This window comes from Puntigrus tetrazona, chromosome 6, assembly GCF_018831695.1.
Source record: "Puntigrus tetrazona isolate hp1 chromosome 6, ASM1883169v1, whole genome shotgun sequence".
Lineage (NCBI taxonomy): Eukaryota > Metazoa > Chordata > Actinopteri > Cypriniformes > Cyprinidae > Puntigrus > Puntigrus tetrazona.
Window position 1 is genome coordinate 24,268,118 of NC_056704.1, and position 21,885 is coordinate 24,290,002.

General features: G+C 35.6%; 1 protein-coding gene across 2 annotated transcripts in view; it reads left to right on the plus strand.

Annotated features, from left to right (window-relative positions):
- The window catches only part of tafa3a (TAFA chemokine like family member 3a), a 74,973-nt gene extending 53,379 nt beyond the window's left edge, over positions 1-21,594 (plus strand). For both annotated transcript variants that reach the window (XM_043242399.1, XM_043242400.1), the window contains 3 exons: positions 14,439-14,588; positions 17,152-17,276; positions 20,851-21,594. In XM_043242399.1, coding sequence (XP_043098334.1) covers positions 14,439-14,588; positions 17,152-17,276; positions 20,851-20,862 — 287 coding nt within the window. In that variant the 3' untranslated portion in view covers positions 20,863-21,594. The remainder of the gene's footprint in view (positions 1-14,438; positions 14,589-17,151; positions 17,277-20,850) is intronic.
- The last annotated feature ends 291 nt before the right edge of the window (positions 21,595-21,885 follow it).

Sequence of the window (21,885 nt, forward strand, 5' to 3'; positions counted from 1 at the left end):
TCAAGGTGAAGACCCAACTCTGTGTATGCGAAACTCATTTTATTGGACTGTCCAGCTTTTATCGCTTGTGGAAATTTATGTAGAAAGCTTCACTTAAAATCACTTAGTAAGAAAACTGTGGTCACATGTAAATGCAAAACGTTCTTTTTTGCTGTATTTTTCTTTTTGTTTGGTTTTTAGTTGAGTTTAAGTGGATTTAAGCTTACTTTTCATTATTAAACAGTGCTTATAATATACGTTTAATTTAATACATAGTTTTACCACAGTAGACGTCAGAAGCATTGATCATTTTGAAAGCAGTATTGCATAGGAGACGAAGAAACAAGCGCTAATTGATTTCGAATGCACACCTTTGCCTGGGGACATTCATTCATAGTTTTGCATTTCACTCCGTTAACTAATAATGCAGACTTTTTTTTTCTTCTCACATTTCGTTTGCGCATCTCCAGTAGAGTCGCATTTCATGATTTGAGCATGGTTATATTTTCACCCAGCTGAGGATATGTCAGGAAACTCAATATTTCTCTCTCAACTCTAATAAGGAATTCCTTGCTGTTATTACTAGAACAGATTGACGGCCCCGGATCGTAAATTAAAGATATTTGCTTTAATAACTGTCCCTTTGAAACTACCCACTCAATAAGCGCAAGTAATAATATGATATCAATCCTGGAAGACGTTTACGAGCAGGCATCCTTCGCTAAAGGAGACGAGGCGAGAGATCTATTGTGAGAGATGGGATTGTGGATTTCTCGGGTTGTTGGTTCCCTCCCTCTCTATATTAGTTTCCACTACACCTCACCCCAAATGTGTTAAAGTTCTGCTAGTTACCCACAATAGGTAGTCGGGCCCAAGTGAAATCGAATATTTTACTTTTTACTTGAGCAGCTTTTATAATGAATTCTATCAGTCCTCCATGTAGGCAGTTTATAGCATGCAATGCCTTATTGTACATAATTCGTCCGTACACTTTGTCAAAGAAGAAATCTTAATTGTTTTTAGTGAGTAAAACCATATAATTAGATATATTTTATTGAATTAATTTTTTTGGTAATGTTGCACTAGAATGTCGACCCGGGTCCCGTTTACGCCAGTGCGTTTTCGTTTCAAAACGTGTAACTTTCACCGTGGTTACCCGTACAGTTTACACTACTTCTGCTGTTTTGACCCTCGAAAACAGACTACTGAAAATGCTGCAGCCCCGCGTTTTAGTTTGAAAACTCTAGGTTTGTGTTTCAGTGGAGATCATTTTTGAAACGCAATGGAAACACAAGGAGGATAGTTTTCGCACTATTGTAAATAGGGGCCTTATATAATGAAATATAATTTATTTGATATCATTTTAATTAAATTTCTGGCCCGTTTTTGAAAGGTTATGTTGACTTAAATTGAAAATATAATTAAGAATGCTGTCAAACAATTATTTGCAAAAAGTTTTAGTTTACATAATATATGTTTGTGTACTGTGTATATTTATTAGGTATATATACATGCACTCACATACAGCATATATTTACAAATATTTACATGCATATAAATATATTTTATATTATATTATATATAAATATACTTAACATATAGATATATTTTTATTAAATATATACATGCAAGTATTTGTATTTATATACACACACACACACATATATTACGTAAACAAAAATGTGTATTTTGGATGATATTAGTTGTTTGAGAGCACTAAAAATTACAATTACAGTTAATATTACATTTACAATTTATTTTATTTCATTTTATTTTAATTCATTTAATTTTCTGGTTAACGCTTGACATGTCAAACTAGAATGCTGTCACGTCTCTGGACTATGTTCCTGTTTTTGTCTCGTACCATGTGCTCTCTGTACCCTGCCTTTTAGTTAGTGCTAATTGTATTATTGTCTTCAGCCGTGTCTTGTTAATTTAGTGATTTACCTTGTGTATTTAAGTCCTGTGTTTTGAGTTCACGTTTGTCCGATCGTCGATGTCCCTACGTGGTTTATGTTCTGCCTGCCTGCTTGTATATATTTATTTTTCCCGTTAAGAAGATTAAACCTGTTTAAGTTTACTTCTCTTCTCGAGTGCTCCTTCCTGCATCAAACCACCAAACGTGACAAATGCATAATTAAATTGAGGCCACTGAATTTAGGAAACAGGTTTACAACAGTAGTATTACCACCAAATTTAGCAATATCAACCTTTTCAGTTTTGATTCTACGTAATATATAGTTTTCTGTATTTGCGTCACAATATGCCATAAAATTGTAACCCCTGTCTGCAGAATCTTACACAGTTCTCTCAGTTTGCTGAGAAAACATCTGTATGCTAAGGTACTCCTAAATAGAGCGGATATACAGTACCCATTTCAATTTTAAATGTCTTTCTCTTTCCAAGAAATGAACCCAAAATACTGATGACTCATCTTGTACACTGCAATTACATTTTACCCAGCATACGGCGGTCTTTAGAGTCAGAGTTGCTTATAAATGTGAATTACCATAAATATACATAATAGCACATGTTAGAATAACAACATTGCCTAAAAGAGTCTGACCAATTTCTTGTTGAACAGTCTGCAAGCTCCCAGCACGCTTTACTGCATGTGATTATTGTTGTGCCGTTTGCTTGAATTTTTATTTTTTTTCACCTTGCTGCAGTCTTGGTGTTCCTGAGTGAGTCTAATATTTCAACTGGACGCATATCAGTTTTGCAGTGATTAATTGAGCATTAATATCGTACATGCAGTCTAATCCCTGTCTGGTGACCCACAGTGACCAGAGATACTACTAGAAAAGCGATGCTGGTTAATTATGCAAAACAAAATGTTCAGTGCCAGGGAGCGATGCGGTGTTCTCAAATGTGAATTAATTATGACCAGCAGCTACCATACAGTAGGTTAATGACTCTTGAACAGACCTCAGTTAAAGTAATTTAGACTATTAAGAATTCATAATTGTAATATTTCACCTCTGGCTGGCGGCAGCTTTGCTCAACACTCATTGTAATTTGGCCGATTAACAATTAGTACTTGCAATACTTCACCTTGACCCGAAATGCCGTAGTTGAACAAGTCATGGAAGGTTTTATCATGGTTTGGTGGACCCTATGTGTTTGTTATGTGAGATTTAATAACTTGCATTTTTAAAATATACCTGTGTAATTACATCTGTAATTGAACGTCATTATTTAACGACAGCACTTTACAGTGAAGTCTCATTTGTTAACATTAGTCGATGTATTAATAACCATAAATAAGCAATGAACAATACATTTATTACAGTGTTTATTCATCTTTGTTCAGGTTAGTTAATAATAATACAGCCATTCATTGATAGTTCATGTTAGTTCACAGTGCATTAACAATAATGCATTAGTAAATGCTAAAATTAAGTAAGATTAATAAATGATTCATAAATAAATTCATTAATACATTTCAAGTTTTCTATTTGCTATCTATAAAAACAAATGCAATTCATACTTCAAGTCTAAAAGTAGCATTCGATAAATTTGGTCGCAGTTTATATTAGGTGGACTTAACTACTGTGAACTTACATTTAAATTAATATTTTGATGTAATGCTTATGTTTTAACATCGTACTTACATTTTCAAAATACGTATACGTAACTACATTTGTAATTATTTTCTGTAATTTTACATTTACATTTAAACTGTTGATCCGTCTCTTACACTTTAACCATCTTAAACCAACCCATACCACCAAACCTGACCATAATCTTACCCGTAGCAGTAAAAGTTTTTTGTAATACAATATGAACACATTACAGTGTACTTATTTTTTGATGCAGTTACATAATAGTCAGCTAATACAAAGTGTGACCAAAACTCGTTTAATACAGGCCAGGTAATGTTGTATCTGAATCGTGCACTATATTTTAAGCCATTCTGGATGCGAGCGAGTTTGTTTATTTCAGTTCATGGGCTGTTTCCTTTCCGCCTCAGTCTGTAGACGACAGCACAGGAAGCTGATTGGTGTTGTTTGTTACCACGGCAGCATGTGTGATGACATCTCCCCTGTCAGTCATGTTTTGCAGGCTCAGAGGAGCGGGTATGTGTTTGTGTGTATGTGTGCATACGTGAGATATAAAACACTACTGACACTTTGAGGGTGGGGACAGAGTGCTATTTAGAGCAAACATGACTGTAGTGAGAGAGAGTGAACAATCAGTACTGATTTCTCTGCTGTTGGACTAAATATGGCTCTAAAATGACAAAAAGAACTATAAAAGTTGTCCATTTAAGTACCATTTGTGCATATGTGTTTTCTTCGATATGTTATATCATAATTTCATTTATTTTATTAACTTTGGACTGCATGGCTAGAATTCAACAAACTGTAATATTAAACCTCAGCCTTTATGAAGAACGTGTTTACGTTTCACACTGCCATTTTTTTTCTCTCATTATTTTCCAATAGTGTCAGGCGCTGTGATGCCAATGCTATTCAGGAAAGCTTCTGACCTTGGATGCTCTTCTAATGGATGGTGAAAGTAACTAAATATTGAAGCTATCGTCTTGAAAGCAAGACAAAACAAGAACACCCAGACAGGCAGGTGCAATAAAAGTCTCAGAAGTGAGAAAAGTTGAATTCTCCCTGAATAAACTATGGAGCGGCCAGGGCTGCTATATATATTTTAAAATGTATATTTAAGCACTAATGGTAAAGAGTAAACTGTTCCTGTGAACTTTGTATTACAGCACCTCTAGTAACTCATGACTAACTGCCACCTTAGGATGACAATACTTCATATTTCATATTTGCAATCACTTCGGGTAGAACTATCTTCTAAATGAGTAAATGGTGTATTACCAATATAATTGCCTGTTGCTATTTGGCCGTTATGAAATTATTAATACGTAGCTATGCCTACTTGGGTGATAAACAGAAACGTAAGCAACATCCTTTTCTATTTTAAAGTATTTTTTTATTTGTAAATGATTATTTATAAATATTTATTAAAAATAGATGTATAAATTATTTATTTATTAAGTATATATTACATTTAATTTAGGTTCAGCATAAACAAATTTATTCAAGGAAATATTACTTTAAGTTAATTCAAGTTCAGCAGTCTGAAATATAATGAGAAACATAATTAATTATAATACAATTTCAAATGTTTTATCCTGCATGTCATACAGTGTTCCCACAGACACTTCAGACAAGTTATTATTTAACAAACCAAGTGTCAAAAAAACAAAAAAAACACAAAAAAGCATTGAAGTTTGGTTTGATATCTTAGCGCAAGGAAATTAATACATTCCAAGTTTTCATTGTATAAATTGAAATTATAGTGGCCACCATTCATTTTGCTAGATTGCTAGTAATTTGACACTGAAAGGACCGTATGAAATAGCTCCTAGCCATAATTAAACAATCCAGTTATTATAAATTCAAAATTACATCTGTAAAAGAACATTCTGCCATTCATGGATTGAAAGTTGCGCAATCCCGACTCTTTCCGTCTTTTCCGGACTTAGTGCCATTTCTGTAATGCTGTAATAGCAGTATTCCTCACCTTTACTTTCATTCACCATTTGCCAAGTGCGTGTCAAACGGTGACAGCAACTCTATTAGTTTCATGGTGTTGCTCTTTTTCACAACAACTGAAATGTAATAACATTCAGAGACCATTGACTGAGATAGGTGCGTGATTCCTCAAGGGAGGACCATTGATCAGGGCCAGCCATTAATGGTGCAATGTAGAGATGGATGGTGTTGGACGGAGGTTCATTTGAGCCCTTGGCCGATGCGTTCTGAATCTGTCAGCTACAGCAATCTGTCACCAAACCTTTGGCTTGACCACTACGTGCACCGTGGTGTCTGGGAACGGAGACAGCAGGGGAAGGAAAGGAAGCCAGGGAGATCTTTCAAATGGATATTGCTATGATGAATGATATTTACAGAGAGAGAATGGTAAGCAATGATCTGTGGAGTATTTTGGAATCACTATCCCTGCCTCATTAAGCGGTGCGGTTACGTGTTGACCCAGATTGCGAATGTGATGTTTCTCACACTGTTTAAGCATTCATGTAAATACAGATTTGTTGATTATCGCATTATGGTGCATCTCGCATATTAAGAAGAGATCACTAATTTGTTTTTAAAGAGAAACAATGCCAACGGAAAACTCCGGTTGTGTTAAATGATAATGATGCCACTGGTGATGTCTCGAGGCATCATCGGCCAAGATGGATTTATTAATAATGTTGACTTGTGCTTAAAGGGGTGTAACGTTTGTTTGCAGAACACTGTCTTGGAAACGACTGTACCTTGAATTTGTTATTCGCAAAAATGTTTCAAATATTTGTTGACCCTCACAACATAGAGGGTCAGTCGAAGACCAGAAAAAAGAAGAAAAACTGGAAAATGTGTAATGCAGATTTTAATCTGTCAATTCTACAATTTTGTGTTAGGTTTTTATATTATTTAAAAATAGAAAATAAAAGCATTTGCAGTACTAATAAATATTCTGATCTTACTGTATGTTGTAAACATTATTTTTTTACATTTCTGTGTGACAATTTATATAGTGAAATCCTTCATTTTATATATTATTATATTTTATTAGTATGTCAAGTAATATATTCATTGTATATAATATATAAATATTATTACATAAATTGTATTATTATTAGATATTTTCCCCCTCAAATATGAAATTATGTATTTTGTAATTGATTTAAAAAAATGCTTTTTAACAAAAATCATGGCATTTTGCATAATTATATATATATATATATATATATATATATATATATATATATATATATATATATATATAAAACACATTTATATAAATATATATATATATATATAAATAACTTTTTATTATGCATATTTTATATGCCAATATTCATATTTACATCATTTAATAAATGTATTATACATTTACATTCACAAATTGTTTTAAATTACATTTTATATATTAAATAATGAATCATATATTGAATAATATGATACATGTTAAATCTCACCTGTGAGAACGAAAAAATATCAAAATTTGGCGTAACATAGCTAAAGGCTCCCAGACTAGACAGCTAATATACAGTACAGTACAGTTCCTACCATCAAAAGCAAACGGTTATCATTTTCAGGTACTCGTGTGTATTTCTATTGTGCGTTTTTCAATTTCTGTTTACACCAGCATGAGGTTCTGGACCTCTGCCCAGACTCGCTCCTGTTTTGGGAGTGTTGACTTCATATTAGCCTTCGCTAACCACTGAGGTGCTTTAGCAGTGTTTGTGTGCTGTTGTTGTTTTTCTGCAGAACCTGAACGGTCGTATCTCACAGGCGCAAATTTGCTGTCATCGCCCGAGCCTGGGCTTTCCACGGCTCGCTGGTTATCAGAGTGCGTCTTCTGTCAAGGAAAAACACAGTGTATTTGTGTCAAAGATCTGACCCGGTAAAGAACATTTGATGTGACATCTATTCATTTAGACTTTTTAGAGCCCTTCCCTGCTCCCAAACACCTCTGATCAGGTAACCAGTGTGGCATCGAGACGCAGCGTTTGATCTTCCATTTCTGCAGGCCGCAGATGGCTAGCTCTGCTATCGCCTCATAACAATTTCATAAGTGACTTGCTGTAAATTGCCATGGCGATGGTATGGTAATTGGGTTGCCACTCTGCTTCGCTTTCTCTCTCTGGTCAAAGAAAAAAAAGGGAGAGAAGCATTTCTCTTTCTTTTCGCTGCATTCACACTGAGTAATAAGTGTTAGGACAGACGGAGTGAAAGTGAGCTTGATCACAGAGCGTAGGAAAAAGAGCGCACTCATTTCCTGCTGCGCAACTTGGAGAATGTGCTAGTAATGTGCCGCTCCTTGTATTTTACTGAACGGCCTTTTCCGTACTGACCACCATAATCTTCTACAAATGTAGCTTCTCTTTTTTTATTGGTTGTGGAAGTTTGATGCTTCCATGGAGCTTCGAGCTACAATTAAGTCTACAGGCATAGGTTGGATGCATGGAAAATGTATTCTCAAAAAAAAAATATATATATACAGTATGTATATATGTGCGTGTATGTATGAACTACTGTTGAAAATATCTTTTTAAGGAACAATGGAAAACTAATTTATTGCAACCAGTTTAATTTCATTTAATTAAATCTTTGCGTTATCTATGTGAAGAGTTCATTTGCAAAAATCTATTTTTATTGCACATTCCAAGTAATATCAATCAAACTGCATTTGGGTTAAATTTGATTAAGTAATTGAACTTAAACAAATACAGGTAATTTACAAGGTTTTTTTTGGCATATTAAACGTTTTTTCTTTTATAGCAAAAGCAGATTACTTCAACATTTCACGTTTTAGAGTTAAAAAAAACACAAACATACAAAGATTACAATCTTTGTAATCTCAGATGACAATATAAATGCCTGTCAAAGGTTGTTATTGTGATCATAGACTGTATGGATGAGTTAGCAGCAACACACAGAGCTTTTCCCTCACCATTGTAACACGCTGCTTTTTCAAGGTTCAGTGAAAACGTTTCAGCTTTTATTTTTCCTTTTACGCCCCGAAGATATCACAGGTTCATCAAGCTCATCTAAATTATCCTTCCTCGATCACTTTTAGTCAGCCTCGACTCTCAGCTAGATAAAACGTGTTTAGGGTTTAGATTGCGCTGTATGTGGAGAATTATTCACGTCAATCAGCTCTTTTTTGGAAAGTGGCGTTTATTGTATTTTGCAAATAAAATGTATTTATGTATGTTCAGCGGGAAATAGGCATGTTCACATTGCTTAAATTACTTAAAAATGCATATAGTTAACAGGTAAATAAAGTCCAAACACAAATACATTTTTTACTTAAGAAAGTGTAACCATTTATTCTATAGGTGATAATTATGTAGTTATTATACAGTAATTAATAATACTAATACTAATAGTAATAATAATAATACATGTGATTTTCTTTCTAGTTAATTACTATTTTAATCTTATATTTGTGTACAAATACTTTGATTTTTATTATTGTGATGCAGCGCATTTGACATGTTAAAATGTGGCTTCTGTGTTCTTTTTAGATTGTTCTCTTTTTTTTTTAAGCTGAGGTGTTCTGTGGATGTGCCCGTGTGCTCTGGTCAGTGCACCATTAATGAATACTTCATGATGTTATTTAACTCTCGGATGACTAAATCAATATCACCCTTCCTTCTTCATTGAGCATAGAACATTCATGGAGGAACAGATGGTTCTTTACAGCTGTGAAGAGTCAGTCCGTCTTGAACATATCAGACTCCGTACATCATGCAACGCACACACACACACGCACAAACACACACACACACACCATCTCTGCTCCATTGAACCGGTGAGGCTGATATTGTCTGTCAAGCGCCTTGGGTTGGAGAGACAACCAAGACTCTGGCGATGTGTGTTTGGTTCCAGAATGAACCTACCGACTTCATGAATGCTTTAATGAATGTTGAAAAGCATGTTGCATTAGGCATGTTGCAAACCTGCATCTTCCAAGTCAGTATTTGGATGCTTGGATCTTAATTCAGAATATCAGTACATATGCAGAACACTAAATGACATAATGCAATGACATTTAATGTTTTGTGATACCCGATCAAATCCGGTCTTCGATGGTTTATATTGGTAAAACAGACACTGTCACTAGTTATTAGCTTTGAGGCGGCAAACAGAGCTTTGCGTTGAATCGTATGAGACGAGTTAACATATACGCAGAGGCTGTGTTATTGCTCGTGAGTAATTGTTGCCTGTCACATGAAACGAAAGCAGAGTGTACCGTTAAGGACATCCCTTTATGCTTTTGTTTAGCATGGCAACATAATAGCTGTTTTGATGTGTCCTCGGCTAATGACGGTTTAATCATTTGTTTACTACGAGGTATGTGGTGATATTTAGTCATCCTTCGCTTTAGCGGTTAAGCACCTCGCTCTTATTTTTTTCATCCGGCGTCTCCATCACAGTGTTTCTGGGTGGAAAAACAACCTTTGAATAGCAATTTTGTGAACACAAAGTCTGTCATCTCTCTCTCTTGCACCAAAGCGGAGGGTGCCTGTGTTATGCTAATTCAATAGGAGCTTAGTAGGAACATTTTATATGTTTTCTCTCCTTTTTTGTTATTCATCAATATGTTCGCTGACTATTTGTGGAAAAAGAGCCGCTCGGCACCAAAAAAGCCCATCAATGACAGACTGAAAAAGCACAGAAGTAAGGCATAAGGGGAAAAAATGCCTGCTTAATGCTCACACTTGCATCTGAGGCAGCAATCTGTTCTGTTTTATTTTTAAAATGGCCTTTACCCTTGTGGAGAATGTCACACATCCCAATGTTAGATGATTTTACCCTTCAACTCGCATTAATGAGAAACTGCATGGAGACTCTTAGATCCTAACCACATCTGACAAGTGCCAGCAACATTTGCAAATCCTGTGAAATAACCATATGTTTGTCATTGCTTGAAAGAATTTTTGGGCTGTTGGAAAAAACCATATGTTTGGTTTTTTAGCTTTATTGTATTTGGAAAGGTGTTTGATATTTCTAAGCATAAAAGTGCCTGGACAGATTTCCCACGCTTAAAATATTATGAGTATAAATGCATTAGATGTAAAAAAAAAAATTTAAAGGGTCACGAAACCTCTGTTTTAACACGGGGGTTGTTTTTACCAAATGCTACAAAAGTATGTGTGTGGCGCGCTGCGGAGACGAAGTGGAAGAGTTTTCGTTTCCCGCCCATCCGGAGGTAAAAACCCAACTAAATGCTTTGAAAGACTTTGAAGCTCAGATAACTTTTAAGGTTTATTTTGCAGCCTTTACAGTATCTAAGCTTTTTGATCGGTTGCATCAATGAGCGGCAAAAAAGATTACACAAAAGTGCATTTTTGACAAATTCTTACAAAGCAAAAACAAACGCTGTCCTTTGATCCATGAAAGCGCATCTCTCACTTAATCTGTGCAATCTCACAGTCTGAAGAGTGACTCTGAAGGAAGTCAACAATGCTGTCATGAATAATTAAGCAAAGCGTCTTCTTATTGGATAAGAACACACAGTCTCATTAATAATTATGAGACACTGACGAGTCATTGAGGTGTAGTGCTAAATTCTTTTGCAGCATCACAAACTGTGACGTTAACACGGGGGAAAATTGTAATCCCATATGATTAAAATAGCTCAACAATTAACATGATTGCATACTAACATTGTCTTCTATTTTGTGCAACACAAGGTCGCCAAGTAAGACATGATACTGGAACAGCATTTTTTGTTGATCCTGGATCAGCATTACTGTCCAAAAATACAAACTCATGTCAATTATATTTCCAGAAAAATTATCCCTCAAATCTGATTGGTTGATTGGAATGTTGTTCCAGGATCACCTCTGCTAAAATCTCAGAAAAAGTAGTGTGCTGTTTTATGACCTTTTAAATAAGTCGTAGATGGGAAGTTGAAAACTGGTGGAAAAAAAAGAGAAATTAATATTTTTTATTAATCAAGAACTCATTAAATAGATCGAAAGGAATTCAAATAAATGTTGTTCTTTTAAACTTTCTATTACTCAAAAAAATCCTGAAAAATGTGTTAAAATAATGATTTTAATATATTTTAATCATTTTAATTTTAATAATAAGAAAAGTTTCTTGAGTAGCAAATCAGCATATTTCTTAAGGATTGTGTGATACTGAAGGCGGGAGTAATGATGCGTCACAGAAATACATTACATTTTCAAATATATTAAAAGATAACGCATATGTTTTAAATGGTAATAATATTTCACATTTTTACTGTTTTTTACTGTATTTTTCCTTGGTGAGCTTAAGCCTGTACACACGCACTCTCATATATGTATGAGTTTTACACACGTAAAAATATGTATTTTTAATAAAAACTTTCTCTCTTTCTCTACATAGATAGATAGATAGATAGATAGATAGATAGATAGATAGATAGATAGATTTTGTCTTCTGTCATGTAGTGTATCCCATACTAGCTTTGATGTGTTTATCATCCATCTAGTTCATCCATACCCTCACAGTGTTCATTGGGATGATGCTGCTTGTCAATGTGGGTTCAATGGATGTGATTGTGGTGTTGAAAGCAGTGCCTAAGAGCCGTGCCAGCTCCCATTACTGTTAGCGCCCGGATCGCGCCCCCTCCTGCTGCTGAGGCAGACATTCCCTGACTCTGCCAGACGACCAGCCTGCACACCTTAAGTGAAACATATCGATCGCAGCTATTGCAAGTCCATGGAAATTTTGCACAGATGTCCAGAGAAAGACACAACGCCTTCTTAGAAAAGGTCTCACATCAGCCGAGTATACAGAGCCAAGAAGTAGCTGTTTAATTCTCTTTGTTGGTCCTCGGGCACCTTGCTAAACACTGCCCACTTAATCTTCAGAGAGGCCGATCGCTCACGCACACACACATACTGCCTATAGATTTGGTTGGCTTGTTTATGACCTTGATGAAAGGGTTATGGTTTAATCAGTAGTTCGCAGTGTTTCTCCAGGCTCTGCCAAACTATTGCTGCAGCGTAATGGAGGTAGCTACCCTGAGAAAAGCCTTCTCTCAGCAGGTCCAGGGCTGATCCGGCATCAGGTGCTCCTGTGTTGGTGCTGATCTGTGGCTGTGCCAAAAACATTCTGTTCCAGGAACGCAACACTTTCTTTGTTTCACCAATTTGATTCGATTGCAGCGTGACCTAGAGTCAAGGAACAGATTTTGATCAGTGGCAAACAGAAACGTAATTTTCACTGCCAAAATTAAAAGCTTTTGAGTTTTCACCAAAGCTCTCGAGTGCATAGATAATATCATTTACATTTATTCACTTGGCAGACGCTTTTAACAAAAGCAACTTGCACTGCACTCGAAGTATGTGGGATTGAATGACATTGTTGGAGTGTTGTTTGCTTTAAAATCTTGCTGTATCCATTATTCACAATGGTTTTTAAGAACAGTTTGAATGATTCATTTTAGGGTTTTTATTTCTTGTTTTTAAGAAATATTTTTTATACTTTTAATTAAAAAAAATAGGATTAAGGAATAAATGTATCTATTTATTTATAGATTTCTTTTAAATAATAAAATGTTTAGAATGTGAATATAGAAATATGCTAAATTATTATACATTTTACTTTAACAGTTGTTATACATGTGCTTTTACTTTTTACAATCCTAACAGGAGAGTATATAAAGTCCAACCGCAGGTTTGTTTGTCTGTCTGTTTTAATTTTAAGTCATCCATCATTAAGCAGTGAATGATCCTGTTTTCTTAGAGCATTAAATCAATCTTAATCAATCTGCTTATTTTTAACATAATCATAATCGATATATCATGCCAGTGAATGCATGCAAACGTTATTTAGCATTGTTTAACTACACATTTTAATGCTCCAATCTTTTTTCACGTTGCCGCTCTACCGGTTAAGCCAAATACATATCGTGTTAAACTCCATCTTGTGAAGTAACCCATTCCAGCTTGTTTTCTGATGGATTTTTTACAAGCACTGTGCGGTTGGAAGGTACACAAATAAAGTCGGTAATGCACATTGAATGAGTCAAAGCAATCATTTTCTATAAGCTGTTGGAACAAACTCCACCATTGAATATTCAATTTGCATCCGCTCAAACTTTTTGAAATTAACTTTGGCCCTGCAGTGTGTTGGGGCTGAGAGATAATCACACAAAGGGGGTTCAGCCCTTCACCCGCCGGCGTTTGCATCGGTAAATCTCTGTTTTTCTTTCCCAAGCCCACAATTGGCCTGCCGCTCGACAGAGCCTTTTGTGCGCACGTTAAAGGCTCTTTATTGATTGGAGGCAAAATGTTTTTAATGTTGTTGATGAGATTTTGAGATTGGCCAGCTAATGGGAAAATGGAGGCCCCTTTTTCAATCAATTTTTAACTCAAGTCTTAAATTGAAAATCTTTACCAATGCAATTAAGGCTGATTTGAAAGGTACACTAAAACTTTCAAAATGTTTTTATACTCTTTTCTTTTTTAAACTCCTCAATTTAGAGCTTCAAAATGATGTGTGAATACACGCTTTTAAATGCTAAGTAACGCGGCTCCCTGCTGTTACGCAGTCATAGGTGAAGGATAAACAAAACGAAATGAGAATAAATAATTTGCTTGAAAGACCTTTCTAGATGCATAAAGGCCCGTGATTATCAATTAACCGTTTTACTTCTAATTACTAAAGTGAATCATAAAACCCAACCTGCTGATCACAAGGAGCGTTTTCTTCTGATTTCTGACCTGAGACAAATCAAACTGCTTGCATTAGCATTAATTAAATTGCACGCTGCCTCGACGTCAACAAATTCGTTTCCATTGCAGCCACCGGCAGCAACAGAATATGCATTAGTGCCTCATCGTTTTCTTTGTCGGCGAGGAGAGTTTGAAACAGCTGGCTGATTTTAATAGACTCTGTGTCCTTGTTGTTTTTCCTCAGTGCACGTCAAAGCGGGAACCTGTGAGGTCATTGCAGCCCACCGCTGCTGTAACAAGAACAAAATTGAGGAGCGCTCCCAAACTGTCAAGTGTTCTTGCTTCCCTGGGCAAGTTGCTGGGACAACAAGAGCGGCTCCTTCCTGTGTGGACGGTAAGTCATTTGTGTGTGTGTGCTTTCTGTTGCTTGATTCTGTTAAGCAAAGTACTTTATTGTTCATGTTATACTCGATAAATAGATAGATAAAAAAATATAAGACTTTTATAGTATTGTTTTTTTTGGAGAAAAAAACGGCATTAATTTTACAGCATTTTAATGTTACGGCATTTACGTTTTTGTTTTGTACAATAAAAGCATACACATGTAGGTTATAATGCAAAGGAGAGATGAAGAGTTTATTTGCAAAATGTTTTTACTGTTTTGTTGTGATAGCTGTGTTTTTAGCATGAAAAAACGTGCAGATGCAAGTTATAATGCAAAAGGAAGTTTATTTGCAAAATTTTTCAACAATGATGTTTTTACTGTGTTTTACTGTGTTAGTTAGTTTGGGTGGGGGTGGAGTGGGGTTTTTTTAACTTATTTTTTAACTTATTCAAAATAACCCAACTGCAGTTTGATTGCGATTAACTGGAATGCACAATTATCTGTTTTTGCAAACGCACTCTTCAAATATTTCTAGGTCACTTATTAAGCAAATTAACATTTTAACATTTTTTTAAATAAATAATTTTTTTCTGGTGCAAATATGCTAGAAAGGAAGCATTGCGATACCAATGCCAACTTGTATCCGGTGTACACTTTTTTGTTTTAATTGACAAACAACTTTTTTTCAACATTTATGCCAATGCATTCGAATCAGTAAACCATGCCATCCCATTAATATATATATATATATATATATATATATATATATATATATATATATATATATATATATATATTAATATTTTATCTTTGTCTAATACTTGGATATTTTAAATTACTTGTATTTTTTAATAGATGATTACAAAAAAAGTGGTGGCACAACACGGATTATTGCCTTTAAATTTAACCGTCATTTTAAAGTCGGCTGTCCAATTTTAACGTCTAGCCGCCCCTCTTTATCGCAGTCTCATCTCTCTGGGCTGTCACTTCTGAGTCAGGGTCTGTTTGAGTGTGACACCGTCATCCTGCTGTTCGCTCGAGTGCAGCGTGGGCTGCTTGTCTAATAACATGTCAGTGGCCCCCTCACTGGACAGGTCAATCGATCTTGATCTTCTTTTCTGCCCTCTAATGCATCTGACAGGTGCTGCCACCCCCTGCCGAGCACCGAGACCACAGCACATGATTCTACCTGCTGTATGAGGACAAAAGCCACTACACTTAAGACTGAAAGACGCTTGACCTCTCTGTTTATATGCGGTAGATAGTGTCTATGTACTGTGTTTTGCAAAAGTGTGAGACATTTTTCCATGCCTTTTCACTTATTTGTTGATAATGTAACTTGTATTGAAGCACTTGGCTAAAAAAATTCTAGAAAATCTACAAATCTAACATGTTAATTAAAGTTGCTGTTGGTGGCCAATTACTATAGTTTAATCATAATACAAAAATAGCTGTAGTTATTTTGGTAGTTTGGCACATATTGAAAATATACATGTATATGTAGTAGTTTTGCCAATCATACAGTTTCTTTTTTAATTATTATCTTTATTTGCAATTTAAGCAATGTTTTTAAGAAAAAAAGAGATCATTCTTGTTTTTAACATCATTTTAACCTGGTAGTCTGTAGTAGAGTTCTCCACATAGCAAATGCAAAGCTGCACCAGGTGCGTTACTGAGCAAGTTTACTACATCGCAAAAGCAAAATAAACCATGTTATGTCATGCACACCTCAAAATGTAGGCTATTAGTTTACAAATCATGCAGCATGGTGCACTTTTTTGAGGTCATAGCATAATATTGTTCAAGGAATCACAAAATAATCAGTTAAATCTACATGGTTTCAACTTGAAATAATGTATTACCCCGCTGCCTAAAATGTTTTAGTGGAATAAAAGTCATAATGTTGCTAGTGTTCATATTAGCTGGAAGCCACCATGAATTTTATGTACAGGTGTCTTTTTGGGAATCGTAGGTAGAGGTATGTTTTTTCATTCAGCCTAAAAGTTTATTTTATTATATAGTTGGATTCAGCTTGATAGGCGTGGGCTTAAATCCAACAACGCTGATTTTGATATCCTGCTCTTAAAAAGTTTATACTGTAGCTCCTTCCTCTCTGCCCCATATTAAAAGTTGAGGCCTCAAGCTTGACAATGTCTTCCTTCTGCTTCTCAATTCCCCTTAACCCTCAACATTGTGCCAATCCCCCAGACCGCAGCTCTTGTCATCTTGACATGAAGGAAGAACTTTATCCCGAAAGACATACAGTGAACGTCGAGCCCACATTGGATTGATGGATTCAAACCGTCAGCTTTGAATCAAAGACCTCCTCCCTGACTAGCCTCATTGTTTTCAGGAGAAAGAGATACAAAGACATAGTTTCATTTCTTTTGACAGTGGACGTGAGCGGTATCTTCCGAGGTTTTCTCCTCCTCTCAATCTTCATTGCTGCATCCTTCAAAATCTTGGATGCGTGGTGATTTGGGCTTGTTTCTTTCCCATTTTGGCAGTTCCCGCTGAGTGAGCGGAGTGCTGAGATGCTCTCTTCATTCTGTCTTTCTCTCTGTCTGCGCAGCTTCTATAGTAGCACAGAAGTGGTGGTGTCAGATGCAGCCATGTATGGAGGGCGAGGAGTGTAAGGTGTTGCCGGATCTTAAAGGTTGGAGCTGCAGCACGGGAAACAAAGTCAAGACGACCAAGGTGAGAGGGAACCCGTCCAATTACGGCATCGTAGCAAAGTCAATACCAGCTTGAGAAATGTTCCAGCATATCAGACTTTACAACAATAATTTAAATAATTTATTTTACTGAAAATGTATCATTAATAATTTAAAATATATAAATAAAAGCATATAAAATATAGCGTATATAAATATATTCATTATATTTAAATATTCATAATATGCAGTGTAAATGTAAAATATTAATATGAAATACTAAAATCTGAACGCTGAATAAATAAGCTTTTCATTGACGCATGGTTTGACAACTATTTCAAAATCTGGAATCTAAATGTTTTGATATATTTACAGTAGGAAATGTACAAAATGTCCTCACGGAACATGATCTTTACTAAATATCCTAATGATTTTTGCCATTAATAAAACTAAATAATTTTGACCCAAAGTATCAGTGGCTCTTATACCCACACTACTTATGACTGCTTGCAATATCCGAAATTAAAAGCTTTTGCAAACTAGTGTTAGCCATTGCTTTCGTTCTTCCTCAGAATGCACTGGCGTTCTGCTTTCTTCGACTGCCATGCTTTCAACTTGTTAGTGGTCCTCGCATTTGACACTGTCTTTAAATAAAACACAATCTGGGACCTTAGACAACCTTCATTGTGCAACAAAAGCCTAGACAAAAGAAACACAATGTGGCATTGCATTTAGGAAAGTCAGCGCAGGGCAACGATGCGCTTCCGCAGGTTAATGTGAGTTATTGTTTTTATGTTTGCCGCCGCATGTTTGCGAGCCGCTGTGTATGTTCGGTTGACACGCAGGGCTTGTAGCCATCCATCAGACTGAGAAGTTTGACTCACCAAATGCCTGCGCTTCAGTCGAGTCCTCCATTATTCATGGGGCAGAGGGGCCTGCGTGAGGCAGACCTTTTTTTACTTTAGCCCTGTTAATAATTCATGCGGCTGCACTCACGTCAACAGCAGGCAGACCTCTGAGGTGTTGGGAGCTGCTCTCAAACCTGCGCTTGATTTTTGGGGCCCTCCAGGCCACCGTTCGTGGATGTGGACATGCAATATAACCGCAAGAAGAGATCCCAGGAATTATGAGGGCATGATGGGATTGCTTAATCTGAGGTCTGATCTCTCTGATTATTACTTTTGAACTTTGCACTGCATCCCTTGATTGAATAGAATTGGACATATAATGCATTTTTATCCATGTTTTGAAGTGCTATTCATGTTTTATTTTTTAATATATGCACCCCCGTTTTTACAGACAAGGGTTAAACTAGTCCCAGAGTGACAGGCATGTTTGAGCTGTCTCAACTGAAAATATCTTGCTCTGACATATCTTAAAATATGTCAATAAAAATACATTTTCAAATGCTTAAAATCGCAGCAAGATATAAAGATGCAAACAAATTTGCAAATATTTAAAAAAAAGGCAAAAAAGTTATAAAATATAACATGAGACCAGTGTTTATAAGTTTATAATTTTATTCAGCAAAGATGCATTATAACTGACAAGAAAGACAAGACTCAATATTGCAAACGTTTTTTTTTTTTATTTCAAATAAATCATGTTTATTGAAATTCTCATCTTTATAATGTATCACAATTCAAGGTAGAACAACTGTTTCTAACATTGATGATAACAAATTATTTTTGAGCATGAAATCAGCTTATTATTTCTGAAGAATTATGTGACACTGTGTGTTGTCTGATGTCACTGATGTTGAAATAAGTAATATTTTCTATTTAAAATTGTAATATTTTTGATTAAATAAACGCAGCCTTGTTAAGAATAATAATTTTACTTACCCTAAATCCTAAATGATACTGTAATCTATAATTGCATTATATCAACAAGTACCAGCTTATAATACAATATTGTCGAAAAAAGTACACAATAGAAGAATGTTTTGTACAGTACAACACATTTTAATAGACACTTTAATAGTATATCCTTACCTCTTTCCTTTATGTTCTCAGTAGCTCAGTCTGACTCGATTCTGTTGAATTGGTGGTCTAGTGAGTCCATGTCTGAAGCAGCGAGGGAGGTAGAAAGCGAAGGAGATGGCAGCCAGGACACCTTCCACTTCCTCTGTGTGTCCTCCGGCTGCCTGCTGGCGATGACCTGAAGGTGTAGATTACACTGGGCTTCCCTTAGCAGCCTGCCAGTCTGGCCTCATCCAGAACTATAGAGACCTGCCCTATACCCCGGCCTCTGAACCCAGAGCCTTGCTTTTGTGTTTCAGAGCTGGAACAGGACCAGACTTGCATGCTAAACCCTCCCAGATCCAGAGGAGCTAGCGGTTCCGGTCCCTCAGTGTGCTGCTCTCTATTTCGGGCCGCTGCCGCTGAGCTCCTGCTGGTGGTGTGGTTAATGACACTCGTAGGTGACAATACAACTTGCCTGTGTGAGCATGTGTCAGTCCCCGCACTAACACCCCGTGCCTTAGAGGAAACTTCTAATAGAAGTTTTATTCCATTTTTATAGCGCCGATGGCCCTCTAATGATCAAGAGATAATTAGTTAACACTCTGTGATTGTTGTAGTTGTGTTATGATGATATATACTGAAGTGTTGTAGTGTTTAGTTTAGAGCGATGGCACCTCACATTAACGTTTGAGTGGATGGCATGGAATCACTGTAGAACAAACAAGCAAATAAATAAAACAAGTACATAAAAATCATATAGTTTCATTTATCTGAGTTTGAGGTGCTGTACGTGGTTTTACAGTAACTGTCATCATAAATGTGTTTTAAATTAAATGTAACATATTTTTAATGAAACTCAAACATGCAGAATAATTGAATGTCACCATGTAAAATTGAGGTCATTACATTTTTTTTTCAATAGTGAGCATTTACATCTGCGTCAGCTCAACTCAAGCTACGGTCAAATGTGCATTTCAAAGACAAAAAAAAATTCAGTGGAACATGCAGAAAATCATTTTTGTATTAAGACATTTATTTTGTTATGAAAAATGTAAGTGTTTGTCCTGTTTTTACCATAAAGAGTTCATAACCACAATTATCAGTCTGTAAAACCTTTACTTAAGTGCAAAAATCTGCCTTTAAAATGGAAGAAAAAAAATAGCTGTCGACTGATATGAAATATTTTAGTGTGAATGATTTGGCAATATTGCCTAGTCATATTTACAGTTTAAATAATTATATTTTATGCAAATATTATATTATATATCTATATATCTATTCTATATTAAGCCAGTCTATAATAAGCCAGTATTCATATTTCCTGCCATTTGTTTTACTTTTTGTGTATGCAAATGCTTCTTGAAATTCACTTAAAATAGTTTATAGCTGTATAGTTTTTTTTTGTAAGTGTATATAAGTATTTATATAAAATTAAATACTTTTAAAAAGTTGCATTATTTTTGTCTTTTTTCAGAACTTGTTGAATGAGCCTCATTCATGTTGTAATAATGATAATATAAACAATATATATAATAATTTATAATTGTCTATGCACTGGTATACAGTACATTGAATTGGTTTCCTTTAATCCAGTCCAGCTCTGCTGAAATCATATGCAGACATGAAATGATAACTTGGACTCCTCTTTTTCAGGTCACACGATAGTCTGGGACAAATATACATTTGGGACTAGCAGCTTTTTTTTTGGATCAAAGCAATGGAAATGAAGATACATAGACTTCAAACTACTTCACAACTATTGGGATCAAGTTGTTGGACCTCAGTTGAATACTAATGTCACTTGGAATGGACCATTTAAACACATGGATTTTCTCTCTCTTTTTTCACCCTCTCTTCTATTTTCGCTCTGCCAAACTCCCGTCTTTGCTTTCTAACAATGTCGGACAAGATCATACACCATGTAAAGTAAATATTCCATAAAAATCAACATGTTCAGACCAGTTCAGAGACAATTCTTTGATTTCAGAAGAAAGGATTACATTTCCTTTTTGAAGCGAAAGTGGACTTTGAAAGGTTGGCTTATTACTTGAATCATATGTTCCAGAGGCACTAATATTCAGTCCCCTATCCTTTGGTGCCAATATTTTCTTTCTTCTACTATGGGCAGACTTTTTGATCAATGTGAAGTGTATGATTTTTGGCTATGGTTTTGGGGGCACTCAGCTCCATTTTAAAACAGACTTGTGCAAGAGCAAGAGGCAAGTACGATGCTAAGAATTACCGGTATTAATAATGGATGAAAAAATTTAAGTGGTCTACGGGAGCAGTGAAAAAGAAGATGGCAAAAAGATTTATTGTTTGTTTTTAAAAGCCTCGGTGGCCAATATTGAGTCAAAGTGTCAGTATTATCTCAAATAAAAGTATCTCTATGGGAAATCTCGTCCAATTGTAACTTTGAAGCATGATTACTCTGCCATCATAAAAGAGAAAGCGCATTTAACGCAACATCCACCCACCAACAGAACAAAAAGAATAAACAATCAGACATCTTTCATTATCCATCTGTCACGACGCATTCGCCAGCTTTGATAAAATCTTCAAGAGCATCAAGATGTCACATGACTATGCTAATGTTCACATTGAAATTGACATGTAGCCTCTTTCTTTGATATACAGATTTATGTGCAGACGCCTCGTTATTAGCATTCAGTCAGTGAGTCACGTAGC